This window comes from Pinus tabuliformis, chromosome 8 (genome assembly GCF_031772625.1).
Source record: "Pinus tabuliformis cultivar Carrire ecotype Pingquan chromosome 8, CPIR1, whole genome shotgun sequence".
Taxonomy (NCBI): domain Eukaryota; kingdom Viridiplantae; phylum Streptophyta; class Pinopsida; order Pinales; family Pinaceae; genus Pinus; species Pinus tabuliformis.
Genome location: NC_142294.1, coordinates 1,936,121,133 through 1,936,139,761, shown reverse-complemented (window position 1 = coordinate 1,936,139,761; position 18,629 = coordinate 1,936,121,133). Strand labels below are relative to the sequence as shown.

Here is an 18,629-nt window from a genome sequence, read left to right as displayed (position 1 = left end):
TACCAAGGAGGACTTGTCATTTGGATCATCTAAGAATTGTTCATTTATGTCATGTAAAGGAGGTTGCCCCCTCAAAGATGCTAATTTTAAAGTAGTTGATCTATCGTTTCTTTTGTTTTGGGATCTAGTTGCATAACATAGCAACATTATTGCCATTTTCATATCCACCATCTTCCTTGGCACTCTCCTTCCATTCTCATCCATCCCTTCTACATGGTCTACACACATAAATTACATCACAAATTTACTAGAGGTTATTGGATTGTATTCTTACCTTTTGCAAGATGGAATCCCTAGGAGGACTAAGTTTGGCAAGGTCTTCCATAACCTTCTCCAACCTTCTACCATCTTTCCTTCATCGTCAGATCACTTCTTATGCCCTTGGAATGCTCTAAGATGTAATCTTCTAGCAATACAGGTCATCTTGCAGCAATCGTGTAACATCGTGCAAAACCTACCAGAAGTTGACAATAATTGCTCTTAAGCCTCATTTTTGTTTCTAAACCCTCCACAACGTCTTCTAGGCCTTGGAAACAAGATTAAGGAAGATCAAAGGCCTCTTTGAACCCTTTTTTTCATCATGCAATTAGGGTTAATTGCTTCTCATGAATTCAATAACACATAATGGTTTACATTGATATTTTTTGAAGCATTTGTTGGAGCTTGTAATTAGGATATGATATGCTTTAGATGCAGTAGTGTAGGGTTGATTTCATGGTACTTAGAATATGTAGCTAGACTAGGTTTATTTGCAAACTAGGTTTGTTTCTTTGTCTTTCATTTTCTGTAGTAGATTAGGGTTTCTTTTCAAAGTATTTCATTCCTTACAAGAGGATCTATATCTTCTCTCATGCAATAGGATAATCAATATTTTCCTTTCTTGCAAAGTAGATTTAGTAAACTACCTTCTTTTGAGCTTGCAAAATGGTCTCCTTACACCTTGGTTCGATTCATTGTCTCATAACAACTTAGGTAGAACTGTGCTTACTATGCATACAACATTGTCACCTCTTAAGTTTGTACGAATCCCGGATCGATAAATTAAAGTTGGTAGTCGTGAGAGTTGCAATATTCTTGTTATAATACTAGAAGTCATTAGGTTTTATATAGAATCCCAAATATTTCAGACAAATATATATATATATATATATATATATATATATATATATATATATATATATTGTGTGTGTGTGTGTGCGCGCGCGCGCGCGCCATCATAAAATGTTTAAAGAGAAAAAATACTTAAAAAATTTGAATTACTTTCTAATAATAATAAGAGGAGATTTGTACTTCATTCAATTATTAATAAAAAAATTAATATGCAACATTTAAATAATAATTATAATAATATTCAATGTGGATGATAAATAAAATATTTTAGTATACACTGTTAAGCAATATTAACATGTATTTAAAATTATATTAATTAAAAAAAAAATTATAATGTTCATAATGTGGTCAAGAAATAAAAATATTTGAATAACCATGTTAGATAAAATATTTGAATGTCAATTATGTATTTTTTATACATGGTTTAAAAAATATGTATATATTATATAAAACAAGATAAATAAATTTATTTATTTTTTATTATTTTTTATGGTTAGCATATTTTAAATAGTCTAACCATTTATATTTTGGCTCTTTTTAAAGTAAGGTTAATTTTAAAGTAGCTATTTTTCTAGCCGTTTGAATGGTCGGTCTCTCTTTGTAACTTGCTACCATGATCTGATTCTTCATCTTGTCTTGACGATCAACCACACTTGTGATTCAAAACACGCCGACAAATGAATTTTGATGTGATTATCACCAAAAATATGTCCCAAAAACTTGATATGGATCACAGAAGCCTTAATTCAATAAAAAGGTTAATTTTGTAAATAATGGAACAAAAATTCATTAGAATAAGTTTAAGTTGTGTACTTAACATCATTCAAGTGACCAATGCTATTTTCAAAGATCTATTTATATATTAAAAAATGCAAATTTTTCTGTTCGCTATGTTGTGTGAGTCTTGAGATGACTACACATTTAATTTTTGGCTTGAGAAACCGTGACCTAGGAGCATCTAAGCAGTCAAAATTCCCCAGGGACTGCACCCATCTTGGGCCACACCAACCCTTAACATGGCTGGATTTTTGCCACAGAGTTTCGAAGCAATGACCTCATATCACGAAGATCCTTAACATTACACCTCATCACCGTCTAATCTACACTCTAGAATCGCACCCAGGGCCACACCAACCCTTAACATGACTAGATTTTTAGCCATAAAATTTCAAAACAATAACCGTCATATCACAAAATAGGCATAGGCATCTTCACCATTAAATGTACCAAAAATACAAATTAAATTAAATATATATCTATGAAATTAATATTTTTTTCAAATTTTAAGCTTGAAAAAACAAGTTAATAAATTTGTTTTTGGAACGCTTTAATAAAATACATTATTAAAATGAATCTACAGATATTCAAATTCTCCTAATACTCGTGTTTATGTCCTTCGCACCATCGCTGGCTTTCGCTGCCAAAGGAAACAGAAAACCGTTGAGAGAGAATACACAAAACTTGTGCCAAGCTTCACTCTTGGCATCTACACTCAGAAGTCAATGGCCGTCACGGAGCCATCCAATACACAGCATAGCTGGAAGATAATCCATATTCCAGGGGAGCTTCCAAATTCGCAGCAAAAAGAAGCTACAGGTAATCATACCTCTCAGCAGAATAGTTCAACAGCTTTGAATGATGAGAATGAAAGCCACGGAGACTGCTTCTGTTTTGATAAGTTTCATGGAGCGCTCGATTGCAAATAGAGTGTTTTTATTGTTAAATATCTGAGGCAGATTTTCAGCATTTAGCTTAGCTCAGGGCATGGTTTTAGGCACGGAAAAATTTAAGTTCATGCCAGAAGTCATACCTTAGAATTGTTGGCCTGCAACTCCATAAGTTTCTTCGGCTGAAATACTATTTTTTTTTGATCATTTAATTAAAAAAATACCCACACCAAGTTTGCCCTAATTATGAATACAGACATATATTCGTCTCCAGAGAGGTACACACATACTCACAGAAATGCCTGTTGAATAACTTGACTTGGGCTGGAGTGTAAGAGCTCAGCTTGGACTCAAGAAAAGCTTAGTAGCAGAAATCATTCAAAATAAGGTTTGCTTGTGAAGTACTGGGTTTTACGCCAGTGTAAGAGTTCGATTAGGGCTTGGAAAAAGCTTGGAGCAGAAATCGTTCAAAATAAGGAACTGGGAAACGACTTGGTGAGTCTGGAGAGTAAGAGTTCAACTTGGGCTCGAAAAATAGCCGCCATCAAGAATCGTTGAAAATGATGGTTTTTTCTATTCCCTTTTGGCGTTTATATTTGATGGTAACGAAGATTTCCATCGGCCCTAAAATTGCTGGAATTTATTTTTCACACTACTCATCAAATTAAATTTTTTGACGTTTTGGTTTTCTTGGTTTCCTGTGACAAGACATTCTGTCAAAAAACTGTGCCCTTCAACAATTAAGTACCATGTTTTGTGATGAAAACTTAAAAAGGTACCATCTATAAAAACATCAACTCATTCAAAGTTTTACATTTTCGTTAAAGTTGAATGCATTGGATGAAAACTCAAACAAGAAATCTTGCCGGGGATGCAAAGCACTGATGACAATTTGAAGTGCTATATCCAGATTCCACGGTATCAAGCGCTATATCCATGGTACCATACTACAACACACAAATGCCAATGTCCACCAATATGGCACTGGGCTATGCAAATCGATTGGTATTTGAATGCATGTGAATGAGGCTGGTCTCGATATCGGATATACCTACCTAAAGATATGCAGTGGTCGTTATTTATGCCGAAGGAAAATAATGTCCATGCAACTCATGTTTAGACCTCCACCCTCTTAATGTCCAAGCCGCTCAGCTGTTACAGCCTGCTAATGAGTACCATTAACATTGCATATAATGCGTATGCAGCTCTCATTCAGACCTACACTTTCTCTCTGTCCAACCTGTTCAACTTCTTTAGCGTGCCAATGAGCACCTTTGCCATTGAAATTTGTAGATGCCTAGTGCCAAAAATTATAATGAGTATCAAATGCCAACTCACAGACAGGAACGGAAAAATCATTGGGTTAAGTGATTTCTTTAAAGGAGAGGAAGGAAAAATCATTGGTTTAAATGATTTTTCTGTTATCTTTAAAGGAAGAAGTGATGATGGGGATGGAAAAATCACTAATTTAAAGGATTTTTTTTTTTTTTTTTCCACTGAAAGAATTGATTGTTAAATTTGTAGATTGGAAGGTGGTTCTGCGCAGGTCTGGTGCCATGACATGCAGCTAGCCACCTAAAATTCACTCCTACAGTGTTATTTAATTATTCCCTAAGTCGTGACTTTAGGCTGTAAGTTAAATTTAATAATTTAACTTTCTGGCCACCTTTTTGGTAAAGGGCGAAAATGTCAATAACAGATTAAGTTGTGGCCCTTGATCTCAAAAGATGAGATGCAATCTCAGCCAACCATCTGTTTGGAGAATTAGGTCAGCCACTATTTGAAGGGGAGTCAAGCTGTTGAGAAGACAATTCGAGTGGCACACCTGAGCATTTAGCTGGAGCGCAGGGGTTGAAGAGGATCAATGAAGAGGAGTGTCTTCCGGGCCAGCAAAGCAGCTCGGAAAGGCAGGCCGTACAGTGCCATACTTGCTGGGACGAGCAGGACGCATTTCTGGGCCATACAAATAGGTTGTACAGTGTATTTCTGGGATGGGCAATGCACAGATTTTGCTGGACTGTAGTTGCTGTAGATTGCTGATGTATTTCCTCCTTGTAATTCTTCATTCCGAAGTTGAATAGAAAACCCAATGTTTGCTGGTTTTCCCCTCACTAGGGTTTCCAGGGTAAAAGCTGTGTTATTAATTTTATATGTGTGGTTTCTTGTATTTGCTTTTGCTGTGCATGCTAGTAAATGAACCCAGAGTATTTGCTGTTATCAATCAGATTAGAAAGCATTTAAATTTCTGTGTTTATTTTATTGAACAATAAATCTGTAGCTGGGTTCATTGGAAATTAACATGGTATCATAATTGTAGCCTATGAATACGAAACCAAGCGATTTGACATAGGGTACCAAGTCAAGCAATCAGAGTTCAATAAACAAGCTTCTAGGGTTTCCTGCCATGGCCATTAGCATGAATGTCCAAGGGTGAGGCATCGCCACCTACTTGACTAGGATAACGCAATTGAGGGACAAAATGTTGGCAGTTGGGGATACAATCCCAGAACTTGAGCTAGTGCGTATAGCCTTAAATGGCTTTATGAAACAGTGGGAGGTGTTCGTCAAGTGTATTGTTGGCCGAGAACACCTACCCTCTTGGGAGAGAATGTGGGATGATTATATTTAGGAGGAAATTTGAGAGGGAGCTCAGCGTGGTGACCAGAAGAAGAGGTTCGAAGAGGAGGAGAATCTTGCCCTAGTAGGCAAGGGTAAGTCCAAGGTCAAGAAGGGGCCAAGTGATGGGTCATCTTCAAAGGGCACGAAGAGGAAGGACCTGCTGCCATACAATCTAGCAGGGGTTCTAGGAGGGGTACCTAAGGGACAACTATTAGACCAAGTGACAACAACGGGACAAAGACCCACTGTCACCTCAGTTAGTGCCCCCAGTCAACTTTACAATATATACAAGGTTTGGCAGCTGATCCGAGGCCCAGAGGAGGTTTGTCTCATCCTTGAGACATGGGAGGGAAAGCACCATCTTCCGTTCCCTCATTTGGAGCAGTCTATTGGCTTATTTTTCACCAAGAGACCCATGAGACCACTACTTGTGCCCCAGAACCATTTGGAGCACCACATGATGTTTTGCACAGAGATTGAGGGGCAATTCCCTTGACCATCATTCGTGGAGCCCTCTTCTTCATCTTGGCACTTTGAGCACTCGATTAGACCTTCCAATGACCCTTCTACATCACCATTTCATCATTTCAGCTTCATTTTGGATGGTTTATTCTTCACTTTTGAGCTATTTGGCAGGCTAGTCACCGAAGATATGTTAGTTTGCACATTAAAATAATTATAGGGGCATCATAAGCTAATTTGATTAGGATAGAGGATCATATATATTTAGATCTCTCCCATTGAGAGAGATCATCATCATCACACTTGGATCTATTTCTCTTGGAGAATTTCACACTTTTTCCTTAGATGTCTATTGGAGATCTCTTGATGCATTTTGATATTTTTGGGAGCTAAATTTGCTTTCTCTTGGAGCTGCTTTCTTGATCTTGGATTGGATATATCTCTTGTTATCTTGTAAGTGATTTTGTTGAAATTTTTTCATGAATAATGTCTAATGTGTGGAATTATTGCAACTAGCTAGTTCTTTTATGCCCTAATTTATTGAAAATCATTGTGAAGATTGTTAGATTGTGAAATTGCACATGTTACTCATTGAATAACAAGTAGATGAATGTTCCTAGTGGATTGAAACTTGTTTTTCTTCCATAAAAGTCCATAGATCTTGGGTGGGTAATTGTTGAAAAGTAGGTGCTAGGGCATTGCTTTTTAGCCTCCTTGAGGAAGGATTTAGCGAAATTTCGAATCACATAGACTCCATAGCCCAAGGGTAAGGCATTGGTCCAAGAAAATTTGGTGATCACCCTTACTTTCCTTCTCTTTTTCTCCTCCAAATTTTTCGGCCTCCCATCCCTAGATGACCAACTAGGGCTGCCTGTGAATTGCATTAGGGGAATGATCTTTCAAATATCTGCGCTGGTGTCTCCTCTAGTGGCCCTCCAAGTTTGGAGCAATTCCCATGGTTGGTTTGTGAGAAAACTCAAGCCCTAGCTCGGACTTCGAAAGCCTTTCTTGAACGTCATAGGCTGAGAGGTCTTCTTGAGGGTCTTTTGCACATAAACTCTAAGAAATTAATCATTTCTTGACCCTTTCTCTACCCTTGCTTGACCTAGTGATCATATTGGAGGATTTCCTCCCATGATTACTCAAAAACCCTAGGTCTCGCTTGGATTTCTTTCTAGGTTTCTCCAATGGAGCGAAAACCCTATTTTGAAGAAGAATCATCTTGCAAAGCCCCTAGAGAGGTATTGCCTCACCTTGGAAGTCTTGATCCTAGACATACTCATTATCATTGAATATTCATAATTCTAGGTCTTGACTCTCCTCTTAGGTCTTTCTTGGAGAGCCTTTTCCTCATTAAGCCATAATTGAGCCTCTCCTTCGAATGAGCCTTGGGAATTGTTTCATACCCTATCATTGGTCCCATCATTACAAGTGATTTCCTCCATACTGGGATTCCTCCCATCGGTGAAAGTCTGTGAAGAGCAGGGGACACTGATTGAGGTGACAATGGGTCTTTGTCCCATTGTTGTCACTTGGTCTTGTAGTTGTCCCTCAGGTACCCCTCCTAGGACCCCTACTAGATTGTGTGGCAACAAGACCTAAGTAAGATCAAGTGTTTTGCATGCCATCAGCTAGGACACTTTGCCAGCTAGTGCCCTAACAAGAAGAAGGGCGAACAAAAGAAGCAGGCTGCTACTACTGCAGAAGTGGACAAGTTTGTAGCAAAGTTTGAGAATGAGTTTTCACTCATTGCTCGTCTCTCAAGCTCAGTTACCACCAGTGTTTGGTACATTGTTAGTAGGGCTTCTTCCTGTTACCCACCAAAAGTGGGTGACCCCATAGGAGAATATTTCTCCTAGATATCTCTTCAGTCGGTAGCTAGTAGCCTGTGATAGCCATCGATGTAGCCAATATATTGTGCCATCTGATATCTGATCCCTGCATCAGTCATATGTCCCCTTGTCCATTTGTCTAGAGCATATGTTCGAAGGTGGGCAATCCAACCCAAAAGGTATGTTTTTCGTTGTGCAATCGGGTGCTTATGCTTGTTTTTCCTTGGGCATTTTGGGCATGGATTTTGACCATGGTTTTGTTCCCTCACCTTAAATGGGGGGTTAATCCTCAATCTTGGTCTCGTGGGATCTCCCCTATTGGCCTATGGCTTTAGGAAGGGCACTACTCGGGAAACCCCAATTTTGGTAGCGTGGCCCCGTTTTCCCATTCCACATTTTTCGCTCCCCTTCGCACATTACAAGCCCTATTTCATCATTTTCCTTCTTTGGGTCCATGTTGAAGTTGTAACTAGTGTTGATCTTCATAATGTAATGTAAAACAATCATTGATGTATTTAATATTCATTATTTTATTTATTTTGGTCAAAGCATGTTCTTCATGTTTATAGAGTTAAAAAGAGTAAAACATAATTTATTATGAATCAAAGAAAAATGTACTTGAGTCATGTTGCATTTGGACATTTGTAAGAAAAGAATTTTGAATTTTATGTTGAGTCAATAAGTCCAAAAAATGTCAAGTCGACCCTCCTTGGAACAAGTCGGCCTGGGCCTCCAAGAGACATATGTTCGACCTCCTAGACAACTATATATAAGAAGCAAGCTTGATCCTCTTGGAGATCATCCAATCACACACACAAGATGTACATTTGAACCGTGCGAAGGAGGACAAGAAGCAGAAGTAAAAGGAGAGCGAAATGAAGTCAAAGAAGAGAAGAATATTTTTGCTTGATTGAATTTCAGACTTGAAGGTCGAATTTTTCTGTGCTATTGTGGGCTCGAAATTTCAGGAGTTGACCAAATTTGGGATAGTTTGACCATCGTTGACTTTGACATTGGAGGTGACTTGGAGGAGGGTTTGACTTGGCATTTTTGGTGGCAGTTTTGGTCTTGGTCTTGGATATCTCATTTTGATTTGATTCTATAAGAAAAGGATTGTTGGGTTCCCCCTTGTGGGGTTTTGCCCTATAGCTTGTGTCTCTTGTCTCTTTGCTTTCTTGAAAGACTGAAAATTTGTATAATTTCTTGATGAAGAACTTAAAAAGTAATAAGAAGACATTAAACATTCACAAGTAATTATCAAGACATAGAAACCAAGCCTAACCTCACTACACTTGATTTCTCAACATTGTATCAGAGCTAAGGAAGATCAAAGAAGCAATTGGATTCTGCCTCATAAAAGAGGTCAAATCTCTCTCTGGGCTATGACATAATTCTAATGCGAATTTTAGAGGCACCTTCTCCTATGGTGATGCAAGTCTCAAAAGCACAAAAGTCATAATTAATCTCTGCTAGCCTTCGCTCAAGTGGTTAAGAAGGCCGAAGTTTGCATTTCATATTTTCTAAGATTTATATAAATCTTTTGTGGAGTGCAAGGTCCCTAATGTACTATGGTATGCAAAATTTCTATGAAACTATGGCACTGTACTTTTACAGTATGCGAGTTTCTTAAAATATCTTTCTTATGACATCATGTGGACAAGCCCGAGACAAAATTTATGCGAGCGATTAGTGCTTAGTGAAGAGTTGATTTGACACTTAGGCAATAGGTCTACAGTGTGTACTTGTGGCTTTATGCCCCTGCAACTTGAATCGAGTCCCATGTCACTTCTCTGAGGTTCATGCTGTTAATTTGGTAGCTCAGGGATAAATTCCTTCCATTGGAGAGCCTTCTTCATCCAGAGAAGCTGCTACTATCCCTTGGAAGAATTTAATTTGGTCAAGGAAAAATGTAATTTTTATGGTGAAACCCACATGTGCACAAATGTACAAGTCAGCCTGAGCAAGCTAATTCGACCCCTTGAGACACATATAAATAGACCATTTGTCACAACACTTTGGAGCATCATAACAAGCATCTCTCTTCTCTTGATTGGTTCGACTTGATTTGAAATTACAGGGGTCCGAGCTCACACATGCGAAGAGGAAGAAGACATTTCTGTGCTGCGTTGACTTTTTTGTTTAGGGCATCTTTGACAACCGTTGACTTTTGGGATTTTGGGCATGGTTTGACTTGTTGGTTTTGGGATTTTGAATCTGTCTTGAAGGCTGAATTCAAAGGCAAGGAGAACAAACTTTTTTGGGTACTTTGACCTTGTTTGACTGCAGATCTGAAGCTCCCATTTGACTGTAGGGTTGACCTTGATGTTGACCAATTTTTGAGGCACATTTTAGGACTATTTTGACCATGTTTGACTGAGCCAAAGAGGCCAAGTTTTCTGCTACCAAGACCAAATATTTTGGAGGCACTTTGATTGCTGAACGTTCACTGCTTAGGGCATCTTTGATTGCTGTTGACTGTTGTTGACTTTGACCAGAAATTGCATACTTTGAATTTGGATGAGATTTGACTTTTGGGCTCATCTCTCATTGGATATTGGTTAGTTGAATTGGATAGTCAAAGTTTTTGACCTTTGACTCATTATTGATGAATTGGAACATTGTATCTCTCTGCTGAACATTTGATGATAATCTAATAAACGAAGAATTTTGAAAGGGTTTTCCCCCTTGTGGGGTTTTTCCCTGGTCTTTAACCAAATACTGTCTCTCTTGTTCTTGGTTGTCTTCTATTGTGCATTGGATTTACTGTTGTGTCTACAATTTCTTATTGTTACTGTAAGATTGAATTATATTGGATAAATTGCTTGCTAATTGAAGAAAAATTGGAATAAGTGATTGTGCTGAGCATAGAATAGTGGAAAATTAACATGGTGTAACAACTCTGGTGAAAATTCCATGTAATAAAAGTTGATAAAGGCAAAAATACTAATCAAGGTTGATGGGACACTTATTCCAAGCTAAATGTTGGGCAAGACATCCTAGTGGGTGTTCATTTGGTTTATTATGGTTAAGGAAATTGGCAAAGGCAATGGCGAAGACTTTGGAAAGGCAAAATGGCATTTTTGGCACATTTATTTTTGAAAATAATGGAAATTAGGAGAAAAGGAAGGTGAAAGGTCGCATGTTGCATGTGAGGAGGAAAATGAAGGAAAATAATGGAAAATGAAGAAAATAGAGGCCTAATTGATAAAAAAGCTTCTGAGAATCAGTTGGTACTTTTTGTCAATTCAGTTTTGGAGCTCTCTCATTATTCTCTCTCTCTCTCAGTCTTGGACATTGAGTTTTCTTGGAGCACTTTGGCATTGGATCAAAAAAGGTAAAGAAGGCAAGAGGAAGGAAGGAGCAAGCAAGGAAGAGTAGGATCAAGCAGTTACAACATGATTCTTTGCAGGTATCAGTTTACATGTGTGTTTTCCTTGCTAGATTTGGCATGCATGGTATTGCATGTGGTGGTTCTTTGTTGTTATGGCATGGTTTTTGCCAAGCATGATAGTGTTTTCAGCCTAGCCTTGCTATTTCCGGATAGCCATGGTGTGATGGGGTTCTCATGTTTTGGTTGAGCTGGATTGCCAGATGGATTCAAAATTGAGTGAGGTGGATCTCTGAATAATGGAACACATGGCCTAGTAATCCTTGAACCAGATTGTGGGTTGCGATAAAGCTGGATTTTGTGTTGCCTTAGTGGGCCTAGGAATCCTCGACTGGTGAATGGCGGGATATACGGTAAAGCCTAGAGGTGGTTGCCCTTGATTAGGCCTAGGAATCCTTGCTGGTGAATGGCGGGATATACGGTAAAGCCTAGAGGGTGGTGTCTCGGTTTAGGGCCTAGTGATCCTTGGATCGGATTGTGGATTACAGTAAAGCTTGAGAGACTAGGAGACAGGAAAATTCCTCACGGTGTAGGTGGAGAAATCCGATGGCATCCATGCTTGTTTTGGCCTAGTGATCGGGTGGAGATCATGGTAAAGCCTATTATTACATGTTTATTGTGTTGGCCTAGTGATCCGGGATGGATTACGGTAAAGCTTGGTTTCTATTGATGAGGGTGAGGTGGTTTAGCCTTGGGATGCCCTGGTTGGTTCTTTTGGTTTTAGTCCTGTTATCGCACAGATTGTCACGACAACGCTCAGACCGGGGGCTGTCACCCTGATCCCCGATCTCTCCGTTTAAGCCTATCTCCCGCGGCTAAGGGGGATAGACCCTATGGGATAATGAATGACCAACTGGGGACCAGTTGGGTTGGGAGACACGAGGGGAAACAAGCACTAAATTGATTTTATTAAGCTAATAGACCAGTGCCTTATAGAGTTAATGACTGAATGATTATTTACCAAATGCTTGCAGAAATATGAGTTCATTAACAATTAAATAACTCAAACAAAAGTTAACCTTTTGCCAAATGCGAGATAATCAATAAATGCTCAATGGCTCAAAATATTCTAGCAAATAAAATTTCGAAAGATAAAGTGCTTTAAACAACCACGTAAAATGCTAACCAGAGATTACGTTCATGTAAGCTAATCTTTAAATGATCATTCAAGCATGTTTAACCATATGAAAATGATACATATTAATCATACATCAAAATTTTAGCCTCAACAGAAAAGATATATCGCAAACATAACAAATCCCTGAGCCAAGACTGAAACTGGCAAAAATTTTCCAAAATATTTTTATTTTTTCAAATAAAACAAGACTAAAGACTAAGTAAATGAAACTTTAAATCCAAAATTTAAATTTAAAATAAAAGGAAACCTTTTATTTTTTTATTTTTATTTTTTATCTTTTATTTTAAAGTAAAATGAAACTTAACTAAACTATAACAAAAATAAAAATTAAATCTAAATCCTAAAACTCTAATCTAACACCAAATCTATATAAGAAAATGATATTTTTTTTTTATTTTTATTTTTTTATTTTATTATTATTATTATTATTATTTTTTTTTTTTTTTAATTTAAATGAAACTAAAACTTTAACAAAAAAAAATTGTCAAGTGCTAAACCGTAAAACTAAACTAAAACAGCATACATAGGAACTTAGAAGGAAAATCGATTTTTTTTTAGAATTAAAATCTAAACAAAAGCTAAATCTAAAATGAAAACAGAAATTTAGAATGAAATGGAGTTGCCCATCTTCAGGGTAGCGCGCGGCGTGCTACGCGTTGGGGAGGAAAACTTGTTTTTTGCCCAAAAAAAATCACAAATGACCAAAAATGCTCAAATTTTTTTGAAATTTGTGCTGGAGGTAAGTCATTTAGCACCATGCTCCTTCAAGGAAGCCTCAGCCAAGATGTGGAGGGGATCGGGCCTTTTTCTTCGTTTTAGTGCCTTGGCCAACCGTCCTTTGAGCACCTTCATTTTTGCTTTACATACGTGCATCCGAGCCCAATAATTATTCTTCATGTTCTGGAGCATGTCCTTATCTTTGTTAGCCTTGGCCAACAACCTCTCCAAATGAGCATTGACCCGGAGAAGCATAGCCTCTCGCTCAAGGGGTACCAAATCACCGGGTCTCTTGCGAGCCAAGTTGCGGTCTTCATGGATCCTCCGCAACTCATCGAGAGTGTGCTCATCCTCTAATTGCTTGTTGCGCTGCTCTAAATATGTGATTGTCCAATTTGCCATCTCCAATTTTTGCTGCAACAAGTCATTTTCAGCCTCCCGTTGCTGAATGATCTTCTTAAGCTCCGAGCTAGGAGAATGGGTGTCAAGATCAATGATGTCAATATCTGGATCACCTGACAATCCCTCCTCAATCATGGGCTGCTTGCCCTTCTCTGATACCTGTGCTGCTGTTGGAAACGAGGCCCCTTCCACCTGCTGTGGAGATAACACTCGCGGTGCTGATGAAGAAGGCGAGACCCCTTCCACCTGATGTGGAGAAAATACTCGCCGAGCTGATGCAAATAAGGCCCTGTGGCCTCTCTGATATGTGATGAATGAAGGGGAGCTGACATGTCTGGGCTCAGGGATGTCATACTGCTGTGAAGGTCCTCCCTCCTCATGAACAACCTCAGGGTGTGGTGGTGGCGCTGTGAAGAAATCTCGAGAGATGAAATCCTCCCATGGGATACCTTGCTGGGCCAACTGATGCATGACCACAATCTTGATCAAAGCATAATGGTAGATGCTCCTGTGTTGCTGTGCTGGGCTCTTTCTCTGCACCAAGGGCACCATCCTCTCAATATTCCAGCACATGAAGAAAGGAATGTTCATCATCCGTACTCGTGTGAAATGCATCAACAAGCGGATATGATACGAATACAAACGTGAAAATCTGCCCTCACAGGTGAAATAGCGAATGATGAGCCTCATCAAGGGCGCATACTCATCCCTCAAGAATCTGAAAGGAAACACACCAGTTAGGTGCCTCATATATACAGGTTTAATGTAGGGCTCATTCTGGAATCTGTCCAACAGCTGGCACTTGTTCCACTCTTCTCCAACATTGGGTATCCCTGTTGCTTGAGCAACAACCTCAGGTGACAATGTAAAATCCACCCCTGCAAGATTCACATGCCCATTGTGCAAATGCAAAACAAACAAGTGGACCAATTCCCTGTGGTGTTGAATTTGGGAAATTCTCTCGCAATATCCATAGCATGATTGATGACGGAAACATGTGACTGCAAGTGGACAAGCTTGCAAATAGGCCAAAGAGGTGGGCTCCTCTCTCACATGTTGACCACCCTTACCACCCCTGTGAGGCCTCCTTGGCACCTCAACCTCCGGTGTTGACTCACGGTCATCACTTTGCTCATAATCTGTTTCGGTTTCTGACATGGTTTCAAGAGCAAAATGGCTGAAATGTACTGCTGCTTCTGCACAAATGACCTGCTGTTTTGACTGTTTGAATGCTGCTCCAAGGGGACAAAAAACACAAGGGAGATGTTAGGGAGGGGGACTTTTGAGGGGATTTAGGGAAAATATATAAAAAAGGGAATTTAGGGAAAGAATTACGACACATACATCATCACATAATCATAATTTGTAGGGGTTTGATAGGAGGTAGGATTTAGGGAGATTTTATTGAATTTTAGGGATAGGGGTAGGGTTTTAGGGCTTTTGATATTTTTTTTTTTTTTAGGGAGATTAGGTGAAAATGACAAGGGAGGGGATAATGGGAATGTGGGGAAATGAGGGAGTGAAAAAGGATGACCTTGGGCAGCAAATGTAAAACCCTAGCTCACATGCATTCGAATTTTTTTTTAAAACATAATACATATGAATTTTCCATTTCAACTTGATGGCATTTGACACATTTTCACGCTCATGTTATCTTTACAAAGCAAGAACTTCAATGATTTGAGGCCTACCTGAAGAAATTGAGGAGGAAGAAGTCGATTTGTGGCTCACTGGCAAATTTCTGAAGGTGGAAACCCAACGCGTAGCGCGCGGGCTCTGGAGCGTAGCGCGCACCCAACGCATAGCGCCCGACCAATTTTTGCACTGCAGAGACTGCCCTGACGCGTAGCGCGCGCCCAACGCGTAGCGCGCAGTTGCAGTCACCAAATTCGCCCAGTTTCACACTAAATCGCCTTTCACACTTGCTCTTGGAGTCTTGGAGGCAAAAGAATTACAAAATGAGGAGAGAGGGGCTTTTATAAGCTTGATTTAAATTTATTTCCCCTCAAACCCACTTTATAATGTTTATGCAATGACACTTTTTAAAACTAATTGCTGCTGACTTGTGGTTTCCTTTTGTCATGAAATTGGTTGAAATGATGCTTTTTCTTGAAAATTTTTGCAGGAATAGCTTCTGAGGAGTCTTGGCAAAGGAGACCAAGGCCGCATGCCGACTTCTGAAGAATTTGAATTTTTTACAAATTTTTACAAAAATGAGAAAATGACCTTGCCTTCAAAAACAGGGTTTTTGAACTCAAGGTAGAAATTAGCTATACAATATGAAATCCTTTGAAATGATGCTTTGATGAACATCCCTCTGGCCTGCTGGGCATTTATTGACCTCAAAAGACATGACCTCAAAAGACAAAATTGGACTAAACCCTAGACCTAGGACCTTGATTTCAAGACAAGACCAATGACCCTGTAAGGAATTTATTGATTGAAACAAACTTGATCCAGCAATGCCAAGAGGGGAATAAATGACACAAGCTCCTCCATCAGGGTTATGGCATGCCTAATGGAATGCAATAAGATGATACTGATGAGACACCTACTTATGCAAATGCAAAGAGCTTTGATCGCTGATGGAGGGCTACTAGACCGACTCTAACAGGCTCAACAATATTCTAGCAAATAAAATTTCGAAAGATAAAGTGCTTTAAACAACCACATAAAATGCTAACCAGAGCTTACGTTCATGTAGCTAATCTCTAAATGATCATTCAAGCATGTTTAACCACATGAAAATGATACATATTAATCATACATCAAAATTTTAGCCTCAACAGAAAAGATATATCGCAAACATAACAAATCCCTGAGCCAAGACTGAAACTGGCAAAAATTTTCCAAAATATTTTTATATTTTCAAATAAAACAAGACTAAAGACTAAGTAAATGAAACTTTAAATCCAAAATTTAAACTAAAATAAAAGGAAACCTTTTATTTTTTATTTTATTTATTTATTTTTATTTTTAATTTAAATGAAACTAAAACTTTAACAAAAAAAATTGTAAAGTGCTAAACCGTAAAACTAAACTAAAACAACATACATAGGAACTTAGAAGGAAAATCGATTTATTTATTTATTAGAATTAAAATCTAAACAAAAGCTAAATCTAAAATGAAAACAAAAATTTAGAATGTAAATATCTAAAATCAAAGAAAAACAAAATCCTAAACTTTAAAATTTATATATGAAACATTTATCTAACCCTAGAACTAAATTATAATCTAAATGTAACAAAATCAAAATCTAAAGTAAAACCTGCAGTTGTATTTACGTTGCACCAAAAAAAACGATTTCTCCCTACGCATATGGAGAAAAGACCTGCGCATAAAAAAAAGAAATTACCTGTCCACGCTCGTACCAAAACGCAGAAACCTAGCTCGTGTATAGAAATTTGTATGCAGTGCAGGTGCAGTCGACGGCAAGGAAGGAAGCTGAAGCGAAGGCCGAAGGGAGGGACGCTGGTTTTCTGCTGCAGGTTTGAGATCGAGGAGCGGATGATATTGCAGGAGTGAGCCACGAAAATGGCAGGTCGGGGATATGGAGAGCTAAGGCAGGCCGAAGGGAGGGACGCTGGTTTTCTGCTGCAGGTTTGAGATCGAGGAGCGGATGATATTGCAGGAGTGAGCCACGAAAATGGCAGGTCGGGGATATGGAGAGATGAGGCAGGATTGACCACGTTTTATTTTTTGTTTTGTTTGCAGGCTTTATATATATATATTTTGCAACTGCAGGTTTGAAATGAGCGTGGGGATGAATGGAGCTGCGGCAAAAAAGAAATGGAAGGAGGAGGGTAGCGATGTGACAATGATCAGCAACGCCATATAGACAGCGTGAAAGGTTTGATGGTGCCAGCAGGTTTGAAAGCCGCAGGAAGAGAAGGAGATGAATTTGTTTTGCAGGTTCTGGAGCAGAAGAGAAACTTGCGTGTGGGAGAAATGCTTGCTCTGCTGTAAGAATGATGGTGAGGATGGCAGCTCAGGAACGAGGGAGAGAAGATAACACGCAGGTTTGATGAGCAGTAATGATTGCGTGGAAGAGAAAATGATTTTGCTGCTGACTGCTCACTTGCAGGCTTGCGTGATTTAGAGAAGTGTGGCTTGGCAGATTGCTGAGAAGGGGGTTTGGCAGCAATTTTTCGAAGATTTTTTCTGCAAAAAATAAAACCCTGGGTTGCAAAAAATAATGCCCCTGCAAGAGATCGTTCTGATGCAATAGCAAGGAGCTGATCAAACCCTTGGAAATCTTCAGAAAGCCCTGCAACCTGTAAATGAAAAGGAAAAACACCCAGAATATATGTATAAAAACCAAAACCCTACAAACCAGCTACAATATTTACAACTTTGTGACTCTACAACAGCCAGATTTGTCAATAACCTTCAATAATATTTTCAGAACTTCAGATTTGCTATGAAATGCTTTAGAAAAACTCTCATGCAACTCAGAAATAAACTCTAAATGATAAACCCAGAATCAAAACTGGCTGGGCTCTACAAGAGAGTGCTTTGCGGGAGTTGGCTGGTTCAGCCGAGAACTTCCCCAAACGCCCACTGATTTTCTCAATAAGGGTTTCCTGCACAACTCACTTCAACCATCAATAAAGAGAGAAAAAACAGTACTAGATCCCAGATGCAATGGAGATACCTGCCATTATTTCAGAAATTCTAATACCATTCAAACCCTAGTAAGTGAACAAGATACCTGTGTTCAACAATACTCTACATCAAGCTATTACTAATGGCTGAAAATAAAATTATGCAGAAAATAAAATAGCTCACAACACTTTCAGGAGAGTAACACCAGCAAGATTTCAACCCCAAAGTCTTTCTTTATTTGCACCAGAAAAAGTTTACAAGAGAGCTTTCTTCAGCACAAGACTCACAGATCGAATCTCATCTCAAATGACCCCTAGCACCCTATTTAAAGGAAAAATTCCCAACAGCTAGTTCGAGTGATCCATGTCAAACTAATCTCGACCGTTGATGAGGATCAAGATTTCTTTTAATCTCATCCGTCGAATTTTTAAATGCATTTTAATATATTAAAAAATTAAAATTCTGCATTTATTTACTCAAAAATTTGACTTATTATTATTTTATTATTTTTTAAAGTTTATTTTATTTTTTAATTTTTTAATTATTATTATTATTATTATTTTTAAATTTAAAATATTATTATAATTTTTATTTATTTATTTAATTTTTTATATTTTTATATTTTTTATTTTTTTAATATATATATATATATATATATTTTAAAATTATTTATATCTTTTATTTTTTT

General features: G+C 38.3%; 1 protein-coding gene across 2 annotated transcripts in view; it reads left to right on the top strand.

Annotated features, from left to right (window-relative positions):
- Window positions 1–2,499: 2,499 nt before the first annotated feature.
- Window positions 2,500–18,629, top strand: part of LOC149244243 (tRNA-specific adenosine deaminase TAD3-like) — a 402,166-nt gene continuing 386,036 nt past the window's right edge. For both annotated transcript variants that reach the window (XM_089374770.1, XM_089374769.1), the window contains exon 1: window positions 2,500–2,706. In XM_089374770.1, coding sequence (XP_089230896.1) covers window positions 2,613–2,706 — 94 coding nt within the window. In that variant the 5' untranslated portion in view covers window positions 2,500–2,612. The remainder of the gene's footprint in view (window positions 2,707–18,629) is intronic.